This window comes from Oryza brachyantha, chromosome 2, assembly GCF_000231095.2.
Source record: "Oryza brachyantha chromosome 2, ObraRS2, whole genome shotgun sequence".
NCBI classification, from domain to species: Eukaryota; Viridiplantae; Streptophyta; class Magnoliopsida; order Poales; family Poaceae; genus Oryza; species Oryza brachyantha.
Genome location: NC_023164.2, coordinates 8,001,767 through 8,020,301, shown reverse-complemented (window position 1 = coordinate 8,020,301; position 18,535 = coordinate 8,001,767). Strand labels below are relative to the sequence as shown.

Below are 18,535 nucleotides of genomic sequence, written 5' to 3'. Positions count from 1 at the left end.
AGATTCGAGTTCCACGGGCATTCTCGTTAATGTTAATATATTCGCTTAATTATTCCTTGATAAAATCATCGGTTACGTTTTCAGAACAAAATTCCAGCAAACTTGCTACAAAATTAATATCAACATGTTTCACGTATTAACTTGTTATATATCCTAGATGGCAGCCAAGCAATCGCTGTCGTCAGCTAGCTCGTCATTGTCAATATATGGTTTTTGATTATGCTCGTGCCTGACACTCTGTTCATGCGTAATACTGCATGCTTTTAGTTATCCTCATAGTTTTTTTGTTCTTTGTCCATTTACCATTCGGCTTTTGCTATAAATCCAAGTTGACCGATGCCATCTGTTGGATTAAGATCCAACGGTTCCATTAGTAAAGTAGTTTGCCTCGCATTGGCCCTTGGAGGAGAGGAGGTCATGTTGGCAATGGAAGGTGTCATTTTAGTAGAAAGTCAACCAGAGTTAAGACTGGAGTCGAGAGTGGCAGCGTGCGTAACTTTTTTTTTTTTGCTAATAAAATTTAAGGATTACTACCTCCGTCCGAAATAAGGTTATTTTTCAGTTTTTACATACAATATTTTGACTCTTCGTCTTATTTAAATTTTGTTGTGATTAATATTACTATTGTTACTAGTGATAAAATATGGAATAGTACTTTATGCGTGACTAATTTTTTTATGTTTTTATACAAAATTTTCAAATAAGACGAATGGTGACACAGAAATCAAAAATGACGTTATTATGGGATGGAGACAGTAGGTTCAAAACAAGGTGGATTAAATTCTTATGGATTTTTGAGCAATAATTTTTTAAGATTAAGTATGGTTGGGAAAGGACCAAAGAGTATTGGTCCAATTTTACCCCTAGAGTCGATTTACAGAGGAGCACACTGATGCAACCAAAAGGGCGGCATCAAGGTGTTGAAAGAAGGGGTTAAGATAGGAAAATAACTGACAAAGGTTATGATAAGATCAGAGTTGAACAAGATCAAATGTTACTCTTTGCGGTGTGGGATTTTTGTTCCCAATCTCATTAATCACCAAGTGAGACCTTAGGGTTAATTAGGTGCTGGGAAAGAACCGTAGCTAGGATCTGGAGCAAAGGTGGTCAATCTAGCTGCAGGTGGGCCAAATCAAAGGATGGTTTACTGTACAATCTTTATGAAATAACGCACCACTGCTATAGTTGTAACCTTCACCACTACAGGAAATTATTTAGGTGTCGGTTAAGAACATACCGTGTCACATATTCCTAACTACCCATAATAACTTTATTTTTCATTTTTCCGTATGACATTCGTCTTATTTAAAAAATTATAACAAAACTTGAAAAAATTAGTCACGTATAATAAGTACTATTCATATTTTATCATCCCGTAACAATAAAAATATTAGTTGTAAAAAATTTTAAATAAAAGGAATGGTAAAATAAAAAAAACAAAAAATAAAATTATTATGAACGGAGGCAGTAGCATACAGCGGACGGGACCAATAACTCAGGTTATTGGTGACGATTGCACGACCGAAACATTCGAGACGCACAGGAAGCAAAAAAAAAATGGCTCGATGCATCACATCGTGTTGCTCACCATTTTTCCCCAAATCATTTAAAAAAGAAAATAAAGATCATTCATGACATGGAAATACATAGATACATATAGTAATGTCACGTTCAGCACATGGGGTATAAGTTAATTTATTCCTGACACGAAAAACATAGTAATAGATTAGTAGATGATTAATTAATTATTAATTGTTAAAAAGTTACTCCCTCCATCCCTAAATGTTTGACACCGTTGAATTTTTTATATATGTTTGACCATTCATTTTATTTAATTTTTTTTAAATATGTAAAGCTATATATATGCATAAAAGTATACTTAACAATAAATGAAATGATATAAAAATAATTAATAATTATGTAAATTTTTTGTATAAGAAGAATGATCAAATGTGCATAAAAAAGTCAATGGCTTCGAATATTTAGGGATGGAGGTAGTATAAAATAGATTAATATGATTTTTTAAAACAACTTTCCTATAGAATTTTTTTGCAAAAAAAATACCATTTAGCAGTTCAGGAAGCGTGCGCGTGGAAAACGATGGAGATAAATTAACTAAGGAGGGATGCCAAATACGGCCTAACTCATGTATCACATAAGATAGATCTACAAACACATATTCATATACTGACTCATAAATCACCGTGCATCGCACCACCGCTACTTACTATGCCTTCTTGAGTTGGAAGGATGCTAGGGTTGCCTCTTGTATGTTCCATGCCATGTAAAGGCAAGGGAGTGGACGTCATGGCGCTGCTAGAGGGAGGAGGAGAATGTGAGGGTCGAGCGCTTGATGGTAACGTGGAGGTCACGTGCTACGGTGAGGTTATCATCGACTACGATCACCTCACGTTCAGAGTACATAGAAATGATGTAGAGACAGAGTGGGTGACATTGATTGGTTGGTGGGGGTCTTCATCTCGTGGATGGCTAGCGGGGAGAGGATGGGGTGGCCATGCCAGCAGGGAGAGAGGACAGGCAAGGAGAAGTTACCAGTCGATAGGGAAAAAGGATGGATAAGGAGAGAGACCGAGACATATGATAGATCTAGGAGGATAAGGTTGTGGCTTAAAAATGGTGCTCTATCAGCTCAGCTAGGCTCCTTTAAGAAAAGTTAGCACATATAATATGCTATCGGTATCAGTTTTTACTGAAAACCAGCACATATACTTCCTTATGTATAGGCGCTGTTATGATAGAAAAGTGTGGCACATATAAGAGAGCTATAAGTGATGGTTTGCCATGGAACGGTACCTAATATTTGTACCGATATTGTGTGTGCACTGGCACCTAGAGCCCTTCTTAGATGTCAGCTTAATACAAGCGGAACCTATAGGCTTTAAAATATAAGGGATTCTGGGGTAGTGCTTGGATCAAATTGTAAGGTGGTCTATGGCACACGGTGCCCTAGGTGGCTTGTGGTATGGGTTTAAGTGTGGTGTGAGGGAAGCGGTTTCTATCGTTGGATCCCAATTTATTGGCTGGGATGAAGTGTCTAATAGTGAGAAAAAAAAATTAGGCGACTCATTAACAGGTGCTGCCTTGTTATTATGCCGAGCAAGCATGCGATCCTTCCGTCCACGAATAAACAAACCATTTGATAGGTACAAAGTGACGTTGACATTTTTTTTTTTCACATCAATCACAGAACGCCCATTTTGGATGCATGCATCTTTGGAAAATCCTAGTTAACATCGCCCGATTAAACCTAAACCGTCGTCCTTTGTGGTTCATTACTCAACATTTATATCTTGCTACATCTAGCCTAGATACAACTGTGAACCATCATTATTTTATTCACACCATTTCAATAATGACAGATGCTGAAATGAACAATATAAAAAAAACCCAATAATTAGTAGGAAGGTCGTATTGCAGGGAACCATTTCAGGTCAACTCTTGCTACATGTTTGGTCGGTACAGCTGTGACTGTGGAGCCCCTGTGCTGCTAATGCATCTGCATAAATATATGTGCTGTCATAGCCTTCTTCTTCTTCTATGTTCATTGTTTCTGCAATAAGCTTGGAGATATTGGAGCACACTTGCTACACACTCTCAAGTCTCACCCTCTCTTTTGCTCAGCCTCTTCTTGATCTTCAGTAGTGCAAAGGCAGCTGTCTTTCTTCACTAGGTGAGACTCTCTGTGTGTGTCGATTCAGGACTTCTCTGGAACATGGGAATTTTGTAGGATCTTCACATGATTTAAGTTGAATTCCTCGGTTCCAAAGGAGGTCTTAATGTTTTTGGTGTTCCTCAGGTTTTTAATGTTTTGCTGAACTTTTTCATGTCACTTCGCTTTTTGTTAGCACCCCTCTTTATCCTGTCGTCTGAAGTGACTTTTATCACTTTCTCCAGCAAAGCCATTTCTTAACCACACAAGATAAAGGTGTGGTTTGTATGGGCTGTGTATCATCAAAGCAGTTCAAAGGAGCTGCAGAGCATGAGGATCCTGCTGTCCTAGCCAAGGAGACCACTTGTGAGAACGCACTGAAATACACCTTTAGGAAACTCTTCTTTTCAGTTCAGAAATGGAGAATAATTGTTGCTTTTGTTCTGTGATTACTACTTAATTGCAGTTTCTGTGAGCGAAGTGGAGGCCCTGTATGAGCTGTTCAGGAAGATAAGCCATTCCATATTCAAAGATGGGCTTATTCACAAGGTACCTCTCTTAATTCACTTTTAGTGGATGGGGGCCATGTTTTGGACAAAGTGACCATTTGGTATTGAAATTCTGAATTTTGTCAAATTCTAAACTGCCATTTTCTTGAACAGGAGGAGTTCCAGCTAGCCCTCTTCAGGAACAGCAACAAGAAGAACCTTTTCGCCGATCGGGTTAGTCATTGCAGTGATTTGTAGTCTCTTTGTTTCCATGGCCTTTAATTCAGCATGTCGTTCATGAGCTTTTTCGCTTTCTGAATACTTTGCTGTCTCAGTGCAAAAGCTTTTCTAAACCATGCACAATTTTGCGTTTTGGTTGAACTTTTAAAACGGTTTCAGATGTGTGAAAATCTGACGGTGTCTCATTTCAAGCAGATATTTGATCTCTTTGATCTGAAACGCAATGGTGTTATTGATTTTGGGGAGTTCGTTCGATCCCTCAACATTTTTCACCCGGAAACGCCTTTGGCAGATAAGATTTCCTGTAAGGAACCTACTCCAGCTCGTTCTCATTGCATATGCATACTTATACGGTCTTCTTTTTCAGTACTTTTAAGAAATTAATAGTCTTGTTATTAACATTAAGTCAGGTTCTTTAGGTAATGTACTTCTGCATATATTATTTTTAATTCAGAAAAATGACCTCAAAAATCAAATTTTCCTGTGTGAGTGAAGGATTTTTTAAAAAGACATAGTCAAACTGGAGTCAGTCAATCGGTCACAGTATTTCTTGTGAACCTGCTGCAGTTATTCGTGCTCACATTTAGTATTTTCTTCATATGTTTATATGAACTTTCTGTTGTTTTTTTCATATGTTACTTGTGTGTTTGGCATCTGACAGTATTCTCTCTTGCAGTTGCATTTAGATTGTATGATCTAAGAGGAACTGGATATATTGAACGCGAAGAGGTATGTTTGAGTTACTGAACAATCTTCTTTTTTAGATAAAGTCTGAACAATCTTCTTAGTTCCTTCCATTGAACACAGCGTCACTAATTGGCTATACTTTGTGCAAATGACAACATATAGTAATTCCCCTGCATCATTAACCCTCAGCACTGATGGTGTTGTTTATCTTATGAATATCAGCTGTACGAAATGGTACTTGCCATTCTTAATGAATCGGATCTGCTCCTTTCTGATGAAGCTGTTGAACAGATTGTGGATCAGGTAAACGCACATGAAGATGAAATGCTACTCTCAGTTTATTTCTTTACCACATAATGGAACTGTGAACTTATCTTAACTTAAGATTTGATAGACCTTCAGGCAAGCAGACTTAAACAGCGATGGGAAGATCGACCCTGACGAATGGAAGGCGTTTGCGAGTAAAAACCCGGCTTTGCTGAAGAACATGACCCTTCCATACCTGAAGTAAGTCTGTCTACAATTTTTCAGATTTGCCTTTTCCCTGAGATTACCTTTACATTGCTTCCATCTTTAAATAAAATTCTGATGTGTTTCAAAAAAAATTTAAAAAATACTGATGTGTTCCAAATCCCGGTGTGCGCCTTCGATTTCGTGTTCAGGGACATAACAATGGCGTTCCCCAGTTTTGTTCTGAACTCTGGGGTTGATGATGAAGAGTTGTAGCATCCATGAGTGCACTCCATGCTCTTCCTTGTATTGGTCATGGGAGCAGAGCGAGCTCAGCTTGCTAGGCATCAGTGACTTCAGAGCTCAGATACAGAGATGATCTGATTAGGGGGGGGGGGGGGGGGGGGTGTATAATGGCAGTAACAAAGAGTTCCAGGACTTGAAGGACAGTTTGCAAATCAGCATCGGAACTGTTTGTGGGCATGATGACCAGACGAGAGGATTGTAATTAAGGGACATCCTGATGGAGGCTGTAATTTTTCTCCTCTTTTTTTGTTTTGTTATGGGCTAGGTTGTATTTTGTAAACTGGCCATGTAAAGCAGGACAAGATGTTACTGCTTCATGTTAAAAGTGCAGTAGGAAGGATGACCGGTTGATAACAAAAACATACTCCTAGCTACCAGGCTACTGTAAAACTTGTGTTCTGGAAAATACTTTTGGTATTGCCAGTACAGCTTCATCTCAAAAAGGACAATTGGCAAAAAATTGCTTCAGATAACAAAGTTTCAACAGAAAACAGAATTTTTTAAAGAAATCAGGATAAAGTTTTACCATAAGTCAGGATTTAAACATATCAGGTGAGAATTCGGGAGTAAACACCCCATGTGAGAACTGAACAATGCTTTACGTTTACCTACCAAGCGCCTGTTCCAGTTTGGCCATACAGATCCTTTACAGTGCAAATATATGAACAAACATGATAAGACCGTTCTTTTTTTTTTTTGGCACAAACCTATATGTACAAATATTTGTAGTTCTCAAGATATACATTTCTGTGTGCCGCCGTATAGGTTCTTTGTCAAAGTATATGAAAGCTGTGCAACTAGCTACAATGGAGATTCAGGTTGGGTCTACTTCAGTTTTACCATCTCCTGCAAATCCATAGGATAGCACATCTGGGTATGCTCACCAGACCACACATTATCTGCCAGTATTCGGTTCACAGAATCTGTGGGGTGGAATTCGTCCCACCAGACATGGCTCGACGCGTCACTGCACGCCATCTGTGGAAGCACACACATGAATAGGCCTCCATACTTTCCCAGCCCACAGCAAGCATCAGTGGTGGTCAGGAAACCTGCAAGTTGTAATTGCATCGTAATGTGAGTACTTCCCTATGGACGGAAGGCAGTCTGAAAGTAGTCAATGATATATTTGCTCACCGTAGCGGTCACGATTGTTTAGTATGTCCACAGACCCCTCAAAAGTATCACAATAACTGATCATAGAGCCTGGGTGCTGGCGAGTGAACTCACTAGACATGTATCTCAGGGCATAGTTGAACTGAATCACAACATTGTTGATATAATCGATGCATTCCCCATCTTGACTGCCGTACTCCCAGAGAAAGTGAGGTGCACAGCCAACAGGAGGGAGGCCCATCATGACGACCTTCCGCACATTGATATTGTACAAATTCTGCATTAAGTACACAGCTCTTATAGATATGAAAAGCTTAATAATCTAGTAATCTGACAAAAAATGCATATGGCTAAATAGCAAAAAAAATGCATAATTGTGGTTAATTTACTAACTTTAAGCAACAAGAAAGCACATCAATCCAACTTCGATAAGTTTATAAATGAGATTGTTGGATGAGTATAACGAAAATGTTCCCAAATGTTAGACAATACAAATAAAACTCATGGTGCATGCAGCCTCGATCAACATGCATCATATGTTCTGCCAAAGATTTGCTGAATAGCAACTTGGGATCGTTTACCAATTCATTTGCAAATGAAAATTATCTAAATTATCTCATCAAAAGAAGAATGGAGATAAATTAGGAAGAAACCAAATTATACATAATCCAGACATGAGAATTAAGTTTGTACAGTGATAATGTGCATGGTGTCCTACAAGTTGAGCTCAAAGTAACATGCATTTAGCTATACTTGTTTATCCTAATCTTAATGAAATCAGGGCGCTGATCTTTGGTTGCCCCGGCAACATGCATTTAGCTTGCACTTAAAAATGTAAGGCAGTATTTCTAGATGTATCATGTATTTGAAGACCAAGAAATTAAGTAACTTAGACACAGTATTCAATCCAAGGCAATATTCAATATCAACTTTACGTCTTATCTGATCAAAATTGCAACATATAAAAAGGAAGTTAAATTTTGAGAGCAACATGGCAACATACCTCAAATCTGAAAGGGTCTAAGGTTACACAGAGTGTAAATTATTTAATATCCCAGAAATGCTAGCAGACCAATGATACGAATATCCATTAGGTTAATCACTTCTATGTATTTATCAGTTAACTTTCCCATATTATATATGTCTACAACCTCCAGACGAAATAGCCACCTGTCCTTTTTTAGCCTACTTACCTCAGCTCGCACATTTCAGTAACTCAAAGAAACTTCATTCCAAGATTCCACACACATTCAGCTATCATCCAACGTTCCTCACTATACTCAAATTTCTCCATAAACATTTGATTTTTTTTCTAGAATATATATTAGATTTTCACATTCCTATGTTCCTTAGCTAGATTTTCACATTATGTTATATGTCTGGAGTCACATTCCTGGTTTTCTCAATCACATTTATAACTACAAAGAATTATACACATTTGTGTTTAGAGTGAGGAATTGCACCAATTATTAGGTAATTCTAGAACTTGGAGCAGATACCCTAAAGCAGAGAGCATTTACTGATCAAATACAGATAAAATAGACTTGGCAGAAAGATTCCTGTCCAGAAGTAGTGTGATGCTAGTATGCCACTAAGTTACTATCAAAACTAAAATTGCACTCACATCATTAGCCACTGTAAGCAGGATGCTACAGCCTTTAAGCGATGCAAAACACTGATCAGAAGACTGGAACTGGAGTGTTGTATAGAGGCGAGAAATGTTGGACAGAGAGAACAAACTGGAGAACAAGAACCACACCTTGATTTCCTGCCTCATTGCATTGACAAGGAGCTGGTTGAACTCCCATGGGAGGTAACGTATCTGGATGCCAGACACATTGCGCAGGTAGTAGTGGATAAAGTCGTTGCTCCCGATTGACAAAAAGAACACAGACTTTCTGAATAGATCAGTTGTTGCTTCCTCCCCGAGAGCCAGAGCCAGCTGCTCATATGTGTCCTCAACCTGCTGCACCTGCTGGCTCAGTGAAACATGCATTCCCTGCAGTGTAACCACAATTGCAAGAACAGAATCAAATTAGGCATCACGTTGAGTTATCAAAACCAAAAGTAGGTAATATGGAGTTTTTCTGCAGAGTAAAGAAAAGGTATAAGGACACTCCTATAAGAATTACAACCATATGGGTAATTGTAAATAGACACTATGAAATGATCCTCATGTGCCTACAGGCTGATACACAAGAGACCAGCATGAAGGTTTATTCTGCACAAAGTAAAGATGTGAGAGTTCCCTGATTCTAAGCACATGAAAGCTAGAGCAACCACACCATTAAAATTTAAGAATATGCAATATGGTTGCATTAAATCATAACAAAAAAGACAGAAACATATTGACACATTCCAAGAATAGGGGTCTGCCAATGTTTGAGGTTATTGAACTGTAGAGCTTCACAGAATTTTGCAGCTGAAGAAAAAAATTGCAGTGGTATAAAATACCACCAGAAAACAACCTTCAAACATATAGACATAGTTGATGTCTTGATGAAACAAAACAGTGGCAAATGAGGATACATCAGATGAGTGGAAGTTAATACCACAAGAAAATCGCTTCATAGAGCAGCAAAAAGTATGTTTTCTAGATTGATTTTTATTGCTTAATGGTAAAATTGATTCAGCTACTAAATACAGGAGGTACAACAAATCAAGTGGGAAGTGCACAAGCTTGGATCTAACCAAGAGGTCCCAATCCTTTGTATAAAGTTAAAACACATAACCAATAAAGGAAAAATTTTCAACAATGTTCATATGTAAGCCTCTATTCTATTTAGACACCACCAAGATATTTCATTGCAATGGCAAAACACTTTGCAGCCCCATGAGTTTTTGATGCTTTGGACAGAAAGATCAGAGATTCAACATGAACAGGAATAAGATTCAAAGATTGGTATTGAAATGGAATGTTCAGGGTGATATACATCAAAGTCACCATATCAGTGCAACTCAGTTTATCCTTGCATATTCCCTGATCGTCCAAAAGCCCATGGTAGGGAACTAAAGCAGTTTTCTACTTTGCTTAGTTTCTGACACAACACAATATTTCTGATGAATTAGCTTTGTGTGGATGACCACATATCTCTCTTTTTACCTTGTGTGCAGGAAAATAAAACAATCAAACAACTTATATTTCGCTGTAGCTTGGCAAGGAAACTTGGACAAGGGAAGCAGCATGGAGAAACTGTCCATTAGCACCAGCCCATCATCACCCACTCTCCGGTGGGCAATCTCACGTCTTATTGGTAACAGATAGCCCTAGGAATGCGTTAATAATCTACACTAGTTGGAATGCATGGAAGGAAAGGAAACAGCCAAGGAGGAGAAGCATTGAGCATTAGTTCACATGGTTGATCAAGTATTATTCCCAATTAGAAAGGATGTTGACACTAAGAGGAGGGTTGTTCATTCTAGTCTGTTGTCGAAACACCCTCCTCCTGATTTCTCCTCTAGAGAAAGGTTTCACAGAGACATTCCTGCTAGATTATAAGCGTGAAATAGAGTTATTGGGAAGTTAGGAGGGCGAACCAGCTCAGAGCCACTGCTTGAGAGAATTCCAGCTGCGGCAGATGCATAGTTGACACCTTGTATCATCCCATCAATGTTGCTGAGGTCAACACTGCCGACGCCCATGCGCATGTTCTGTTCAAGGTATGGAGGCACAAAAGGGAGCCCCAGCTTCTCTGCTGCAGATGCAACAAAATGGACTAAGATTAAGAAATCAAGAAGAAGAAAAAAGCAAGTTGTAAACTGCACAATTAATAAGATATTATTGAACCAGGAAAAAAATAAGTACTGACATAGAAACGAATTGGATTGCAGGTTGAAGGGAAACCTCTTTCGCATAGTAGGCTGGTAATCCTAGTTTGGATAGAAACCTGTTTAGCAATTATTCATGTTTAATATGTATTTTATTCTTCAAGTTTCAGAAGTAGGTTCTGAAAAGTACTAAATTCTCAAATGACCCACTGATTGTAACATGATAAATTAAGGGCATAACAAACTCCCATTGGAAAGTTGTCAATTGGCTCAAACGAAACAATAACTAAACATAGAGAGAGATCCTAATCTTTCTACTCAGTTTAGGGAACGTGGAGCTACTAGCCTACTACTGAGCTTTGGGATGGGGAGCTTGTGGAGATCATTTCGCTTATAGTATTGCATTTTTCTAGTGGGGGCGACGCTCTAGTTTGGCAAGTTGAAAACAAGGATGCTTGTTGTACTAGTCTGTAGGAGTGTACTATTAGAACTGATTACTCTTCAGATTCAGCAATTGTTCAGCAAAAACTCACATACCCGAATGCACGAGATCAGATGTAGGAACCAACAACTGAATCCAAAACCCTCGCATGCGAGAAACCCAAATTACGCAACACACTAAACCCACCAAATGCTGCACGGCTGCTGCATCCATGGGAGCCGTACAAGAGGCAAAGCATCGGAGCGGCGATTTGGAGTACTATCTGCGACACTGGAAGCGGGGAGGACTCACGAGAGCGAGCGAGCGGGGGCAGGGGCGGGGGCGGGGACGCGCACATACCGATGTAGTCGACGGGGATGCGGCCGTTGGAGAAACGCCCCGTGGGGCGGCGGGTGTCGAAGTCGCGGCCGTACGGCTCGCGGTCGGCGCGGGCGAGCGTGCCGAGGTAGTTGTTGGTGCCGACGTCGGCCGTGGAGTCCCCGATCACGAAGAGCGCCGGGACGAGCGGCGTGCGCGTGGCTGCCGTTGCCGTTACCGCCTCCGCCTCCGGCGACGGTGACGGCGAGACGTGGGGGGCCGCGGAGCAGCAGTGGGGGGGAGTGGGGAGCGGGAGGACGAGAAGCTCGAGGGCGAGGAGGAGGGGCAGGAGGAGCGGCGAGCGGGGCGCCATTTTCCGTCCGGCCGGCCGGCCGGCGGTGAGTTTGGCTTCGGCGCGCTCGGGGCAAGACGACGCCGTGGGGTTTTTCCGAGAAAACGGAAGTTATGTCAGTTGGCGTGGATTCGATGAAGGATTGTTTAGTTTTCAAAAAAAATTTCCAAAAACATCACATCAAATTTTTTATATTTAAATGAAGCATTAAACATAGATGAAATAAAAAACTAATTGTACAATTATATGAGAAATCTCGAGACAAATCTTTTAGGCCTAATTAGTCTATGATTAGCCATAAATGCTACAGTAACCAATATGTACTAATGACAGCTTAATCAGGCTCAAAAAATTCGTCTCGTGGTTTCCAGCCGAGCTGTGAAATTCCTTTTTTCATTCGTGTATGAAAACTCATTCTGATATCCGGTCAAACGTTCGATGTGACTTTTTCACCAAAAGCTTTTGCCATCTAAACATGCCCGAAATGACATGATACAATGAAATGACATTGGGTAGATAGAGCCTAATAAAGGTCCCGATTAATTTCTAAAAACTTTTCCCAAAAACATCACATCAAATTTTTAAACATTTAAACGAAGCATTAAATATACATGAACATCAAAACTAATTATACAGTTATGGAGAAAATCGTGAGACGAATCTTTTGAGCCTAAGTAGTACATGATTAGTCATAAGTGCTACAGTAACCAACATGTACTAATGACGGATTAATTAGACTCAAACAATTCGTCTCGCAGTGTCTAGGCGAAATCTGAAATTTGTTTTGCAATTAGACTACGTTTAATACTTTAAACGTGTGACCCGTATGTGTTGATGTGACTTCTCTTCCAAATTTTTTGCCAACTAAACACAGCCAAAATGTCACTTGATATGTTGCTAGTCAGGTATTTTGTCACTCCAAATAATTATACTATTTTATTTATATTTTTTTCTTCTATTCATCACACGCGAAATGATCTTAAATGCCTCTGGGAGGCAGCACTGAACAGAACAGAGGGGAGGGAGTGTGGGGAGCCGAGCAGCTGCGGCTGGCGATGGAGGTGGAGGCACCGGACGACGGTAGGGCCCAGCGATGGAGTCACAGCGGCCGACGATGGAGGTGCCTGGTGGCGGCACCAGGCGATGGCGGGGCCCGGCGATGGAGGTGGAGAGGGGGAGCGTGGGGAGGCGAGCAAGTCGAGCCAACGGCGGCACCGGCCGGTGGCGGTGCCCGCCGATGGAGGCAGCGATCGGCGTTCTCCGCGGCGAGCAACTTTGGCTAGAGAGGATTTTTTTTGCTAGAGATGAACGCGTGAGAGACTGCCCGATCTGTTTAGTTTGCCTCAGGGGTATTTAGGTCATTTTACTTGCGATGGAAAGAAAAAAAAACCAAAATTGTAAATAAAATGGTATAAACTATTTGGAGTGGCAAATTACCTTGCTAACAACGTATCAAGTGATATTTTATCTGGTTCTGTCTACGAAGTGGCATTTTATCGAAGTCACACGAACTGAGTGGCATATTGTCTGTTTTCTAGGATTTTTCCACGGTGGGACGAGGTGCACGTAGTGGAACTCGCGGTTGCTGCTGGGCTTGTATTATGGGATTTCCAATAGATTTTTTTGGACTTGTGTTGTGGGCCAGGCGACCGTAGCTGCCATGGGCCTCTCACCTTGCCCGACTCGATGCACGCATCGATCGGTGCCTAGGGCATGTAATATGAGATTATATGACACAGACATGTACATGTCGATCTATATAAGGCTCATATGTCAACTACCATATCCCTCGATTTTATGTCAAAGGAGTTGCATCCTTACGACGGAGGATCATCTCATCTGTATAAACATCTCATACACAAAACTAGCTGACACGAATATAAGGATTTACATATGCACTTAAAAATTAGGATGCAGTTAATTAAGTTTTAGCCAAAAGAACTTGAAAATTAATTAATATGTTATTAAAATATCTTTTCTATATAATTTAAAAACATATCATTTAGCATATTGGAAAATATGTGTGTATAAATAAGAAAGTAAAAGTCGGAAAAGGTGGCAATCAAACACAGCCTCTGGGTTTTATAGGCATTTTGAAGAATTCATATCCTTAGGATTGAGGGTTGCATAATTTCGTTGGATTACATTGCTATATCTCGATTCCACAGGGAAATGATTCTTTGGTAACAAAAGGATTTTCACATGAAATTTGTAGGATTAAAACACTACAAGAAATTTTCTCACGGAGACATTTGGTTTAAAGGATTTGGCTACAAAATTTGTATATGAATTATTCCTTTCCTCCACCTTTTAGAGGCTCTTCACAGCGCATGAATATTTTCATGGTAAACAGTTCAATTCCTCTTTTTTTAAAAAAATATCCTCCAAATGGATTTGACCCTTAGAGGATTTTAAACATGACTTCGTACCTCAAGGTGTTGATCTTCTTTTAGAAGTCCGGCCATCTCTATTCGTCTCTCTTCTCAAATCTTTTCTAATAACAATTTTTCCTTTAAAATTCAACTGAATTTCTTGTCAAGTATTCAAAGAACTCATTCTACAAATCCCTGTATTTTCAATTCCTACACGATTGTATACTGTTCATGCACTAGAGCTCTACCTCGCTTTTCTTGGCAAGGTTGTAAAGTCCCTGGAACATACTTCTCATGTTGGACCCGGCCCTTGATTCGGACTCCATGACCTAAACCACCTATTCCCTCGATATTTGTTAGCATGTTTGTCAAACTATTAAAAAATATGTTTCGTGCAAAATATTTATATATAGAAGTTTCTTTTAAAAATCAAATAAATTCATTTTCAGTTTTTCAATATTTAGTTCTCAATTAATCATATATTAATCATATTTCTTGTTTTGCACTATGCAAATCAATTATTTTAAACTCCAAAAAGAACGCACCCTAAACGGATCGAGCCAGCTCGGACTCGCGCGAATGCGCCTCAGCCTCGGTTGAGCCAAGCTTGGCCTTTCGCACGCCACGCATCCCAGCCAACCACACCAGGAGCCACACACCTTGCCACAACCCTTCTCTGATGCTCCTCCACCCCTGGCAGGAGCGAACCCACCCATTGGACGGAGTGGATCGGTTGGTCAAGCTACAACCTATATTATCCCACACTCTTAGACCTCTTCTTCTATTGATGATTTAAAAATTTGCCATGATTTTAATAGTTTGGCCTTAAAATGATTGAAACACAAATGCATGTTGATATTATGTTTGTATATCTCCTTATTCGGTTAGCAATGTTTTTACCGGTAACAATAACATATGTTGAAAGAGCCTTCTTGGTTGGGATGGAATAAAAAGTTAAATATGACTTGCGTCATAGAATAAATAATGATTGACTTATTGTGCTATATTGACAAGAAAAAAATTAGAGCACTTGATTTTGAGAGAGTGAAAAAGAGATTACAAGTATGGGTGATCAGAGAATAGATTTATCAAGCCTTGTGAAGACCTAAATATGATTCCCCTAAGAGAGACATAGACATACTCGTGTTTCATAAATTAACTAATGCAAATTGATAGGTTTACCATTATCTTTTCTTGAATGTGATGAATTATATGTGGCGCAAAATTTATTGCTCAGTTTTCAAATGAGATTTCCTATGTTGGTTTTTTTGTCATAATTTGTTCATTGTACTTGATTTTTATGAGATTGCAATATAAATATGATATGGTATGCATCACATTTAGTTGTATGCATCGCACATCTCTGCCTCCATCTTATTTTCTTGCCATCATGCCCCTTTTCATGTCATATCCCATCAGTATGTGTGTTTGCCCCCCACGCACAACACTAGAGACCAAGCGACGCAAAGGCATGTCCTCTCACCCTCCTATGCTTCCCAACCTCTCCTTCTGAATCAAGCAAACACTCACGCCTTCCTCCAGTCAAGGCCACATGGATCTAGAGGATTCACCCCTAGGCTCACTGGGAACACGAGGTGGTTGTTTATGGAACCGGTGAAACTGCCTCTTCCATCCCAACTCATCAGTGTGTTTATCCTTGCTCCAGCAGCATCACCTCATGTTCCTACCCCATTTTTGTCCTCGGTTGGAGCTAAGAACTACCTCGAGCCATTATCTTCGCCTATGTCGGCAGAATGCCACTTTTGCCATGTCGTTGGGTGTTTTCTCTTCGATGAGTGTCACTGGTTTTTTCTATTCTAGAAGCCACATGGAAGCACACTAAACTCATCCCCATGAAAGTGATCATGTGCATACACCATTGATAAGAGCCTTGTTGTTGCCCATTCCCCAAGGTGCCATTGTGAACTGTTGCCAATGATCTTTGCTGCCTATTCCCTTGTACCTTCATGACCCCTATGACCCATGGAGGCCCATGCTCATGCCATACATGCCAATGTGCAGCTGTCGTATCGTGCACATGTCTGCTATCTAAGCCTTATGTCATGCTAGTGTGGCCCAGCTAGTGCTTCTTGTGCCCAACACCCAAAATGACTTCTTGGAGCCCTGTTAGTCTAGCCCTCATTCTAAACCCTATTGACAACTTCCTTGTTTGGTTGATGGCCAAATAGTGCCACTATGGCCACCATGTGGCTATCACACGTGTGTGTCTCATGCATGACCTCATGCAACAAACCTTGACTGAACACCTAGTATCCTCATAATTCTCTAGATGGCATGCTATTACCAACCTTGCACTGGAATGAGGGGACAACAAAGGAAAGCCTTATTCTAACCCAACTTTTCGTCGAGCACCTTGCATGCATTCCTATTCTGGTTTTTGTGCGAAAGGACATTTGTGTCGTCTAGAGGAGGTGAATAGATGTTCCTAGAAAACTTAGTAGCGTAATTAAATTATTCATCGGAACTTCTAGTTAGGAAGATGGAATTTCTGATTAGCCTTCCCTATCTAGCAAAAGATGGAATTTCTGTCAATCGAAGGGCGTGTAACAAGGGCAACAATCACACACCAAGAATGAGCTAATTAAACAATATGATATAAGTAGAAACACGAATTTAGAATGTGGGGAGATGTAGAAACCCAAGAAAGCTTATAGGAATAGGTCTAAAAGATCTAACAACCACCCTCTCAAAACTAAACATTAATCATATATTCAAACATCAGAACTTCAATGAAATCGATCAAAACATCTGATCAACACTTAGGAAAAACTATTAGAAGAATTGGATCTGACCTTTCGATTTACCCTCTCTGACTAGGTAGAGGATACTAATCATATGCTCTAGTTATCTCTACCAACACTTTTGATCACCACTTAAAAGTGAGACCATTTTCCCTTAATTTGTTTGCCATCGATCATCCAAAACCCACTAAGGGTCTAAATGCACTTTCACCCTGAACTACATGTGGGTCTCATGACTATCATGTTCGCCCTAACAGCTTTAAAATGTTAAACAATCAGTAGAGCCATTATCGTTGACTTCACGGGTACAAACACATTGTTTATAGCCTTGAAAATGTTTTGTTTAGTTATTAATGTTCAACATCTAACAACTCACACAATGATATGACAATTTACATCATTTTGGTCATTCGCTCGCACATGAAAGTTGTTTTTCCTTAGCGGCTAAAAAACATTATTGCTAGGAAAAAGTGTTCTTTCCATCCCTAGTCTTATCATAGGCCTCTCACGCATAACATGTACCTTAAAAGTATTAGAAACCATCAGTTTGTTAAAATTCTCTAGCTTAGAACATATGCAAAAAAAACTTCTTCTAGGCTAAGAAGTTTTAGGGATTTGCATCGAAACGTGAAGAATGATTTTGTGAGCTAGAGAGTTTTTGCTTCTTGAGGCTATTAGCATGTCTCTTGTTGCTTCCATGAGAGTGTCATGCCTTTAAAACGTGCCTGGAACGAAAAATGTTCCAAATAGTGCAATTGCACCGACATTCTCAGCCTTTTAGAAGTATGGTCGAGCTTTTAGGGACATAGTATAATTTGTGCTTATGCTAGTGCTTATTAAAATTTGAATTTTAAAACTTAAATTTAGAGTTGATTTGACGTATTTCACTTAAGTTTATTTTCCAATATTTGGCTTTTAGATCGCTAAGAATACGTATATAAAAGTTTTATTCATAAATTAGTTTTCGTTTGTAAATATGTCGTTTGACATTTTCCATGCTAACCCCAAACAAATCAGCCTGATAGATTATTTTTCAGCTTTTGCTTTTAGATCATTAAAAACATGTATGTAAAATTTTTATTCATAAATTAATTTTCACTTGCAGACATGTTTTTTTCAAAGAAAAGCCAAACAATAACCACCTAGATATTCAACATCATCGCTAGTGCTTACGGTCAATGCAAGACCGAGATGAATTATTTAATGTTAAAACACATCACATAAATATGAAAAAATGACGAAGAGAAGACAGTTTAGTCTTGACAAAATAGCGTAGATTCAGCTCAGGTAGGTACGATCCAATCATTTAAAAAACTGATTATAAGCCATAGTAAGTATAAACAGTTAATTCTAACATACTGACAATCATGATTAAGACATATAACCATTAACCAAAATCACCCTGGAACATCATATTATAAGCTATTAAGACATGACACTTTAGTCAGGACAAAATAGCCTAGAATCTTGTAGGCATGATCCAATATATTATAAGACAGCAACAAAGACATGTAACCATTAAATAAAATCACCCTCGTAATGTAACGTGGGATTAGCTAACTAGTTAGGTTCCTTGCTGCGGAAC

The 18,535-nt window shown here is 39.4% G+C and overlaps 2 protein-coding genes across 3 annotated transcripts; one reads left to right on the top strand and one right to left on the bottom strand.

Moving 5' to 3' along the window:
• The first annotated feature begins 3,573 nt into the window (after nt 1-3,573).
• On the top strand, nt 3,574-5,926 carry LOC102706812 (calcineurin B-like protein 7). 2 transcript variants are annotated; one of them, XM_015833453.1, is made up of 9 exons: nt 3,574-3,691; nt 3,916-4,036; nt 4,137-4,219; nt 4,333-4,392; nt 4,594-4,702; nt 5,075-5,127; nt 5,308-5,388; nt 5,480-5,592; nt 5,748-5,926. In XM_015833453.1, the coding sequence occupies exons 2-9, from the start codon at nt 3,958-3,960 to the stop codon at nt 5,809-5,811; spliced, it is 642 nt and encodes a 213-aa protein (XP_015688939.1). In that variant the 5' UTR covers nt 3,574-3,691; nt 3,916-3,957; the 3' UTR covers nt 5,812-5,926. The 2 variants fall into 2 exon arrangements, with proteins under 2 accessions (XP_015688939.1, XP_006647181.1); XM_006647118.2 differs by having other exon boundaries at nt 3,574-3,817.
• A 495-nt stretch (nt 5,927-6,421) lies between these two features.
• On the bottom strand, nt 6,422-12,010 carry LOC102717872 (GDSL esterase/lipase 7). The gene is made up of 5 exons (XM_006648492.3): nt 11,507-12,010; nt 10,495-10,652; nt 8,717-8,956; nt 6,979-7,234; nt 6,422-6,893 (listed from the first exon to the last, which is right to left on the bottom strand). The coding sequence occupies exons 1-5, from the start codon at nt 11,835-11,837 to the stop codon at nt 6,667-6,669; spliced, it is 1,212 nt and encodes a 403-aa protein (XP_006648555.1). The 5' UTR covers nt 11,838-12,010; the 3' UTR covers nt 6,422-6,666.
• Nucleotides 12,011-18,535: the final 6,525 nt, after the last annotated feature.

What these genes read in the sequence shown, in the direction of transcription:
- LOC102706812 (XM_015833453.1), top strand. Translation starts at nt 3,958, where the DNA reads ATGGGCTGTGTATCATCAAAGCAGTTCAAAGGAGCTGCAGAGCATGAG. An exon ending in TTTGGCAGATAAGATTTCCT is followed by an intron (nt 4,703 to 5,074) that starts GTAAGGAACCTA and finishes TCTCTCTTGCAG; the next exon opens with TTGCATTTAGATTGTATGAT. An exon ending in TTGAACAGATTGTGGATCAG is followed by an intron (nt 5,389 to 5,479) that starts GTAAACGCACAT and finishes AAGATTTGATAG; the next exon opens with ACCTTCAGGCAAGCAGACTT.
- LOC102717872 (XM_006648492.3), bottom strand. Translation starts at nt 11,837, where the DNA reads ATGGCGCCCCGCTCGCCGCTCCTCCTGCCCCTCCTCCTCGCCCTCGAG. An exon ending in CATCCCCGTCGACTACATCG is followed by an intron (nt 10,653 to 11,506) that starts GTATGTGCGCGT and finishes TTGCATCTGCAG; the next exon opens with CAGAGAAGCTGGGGCTCCCT. An exon ending in CAATGAGGCAGGAAATCAAG is followed by an intron (nt 7,235 to 8,716) that starts GTGTGGTTCTTG and finishes TACTTAATGCAG; the next exon opens with AATTTGTACAATATCAATGT.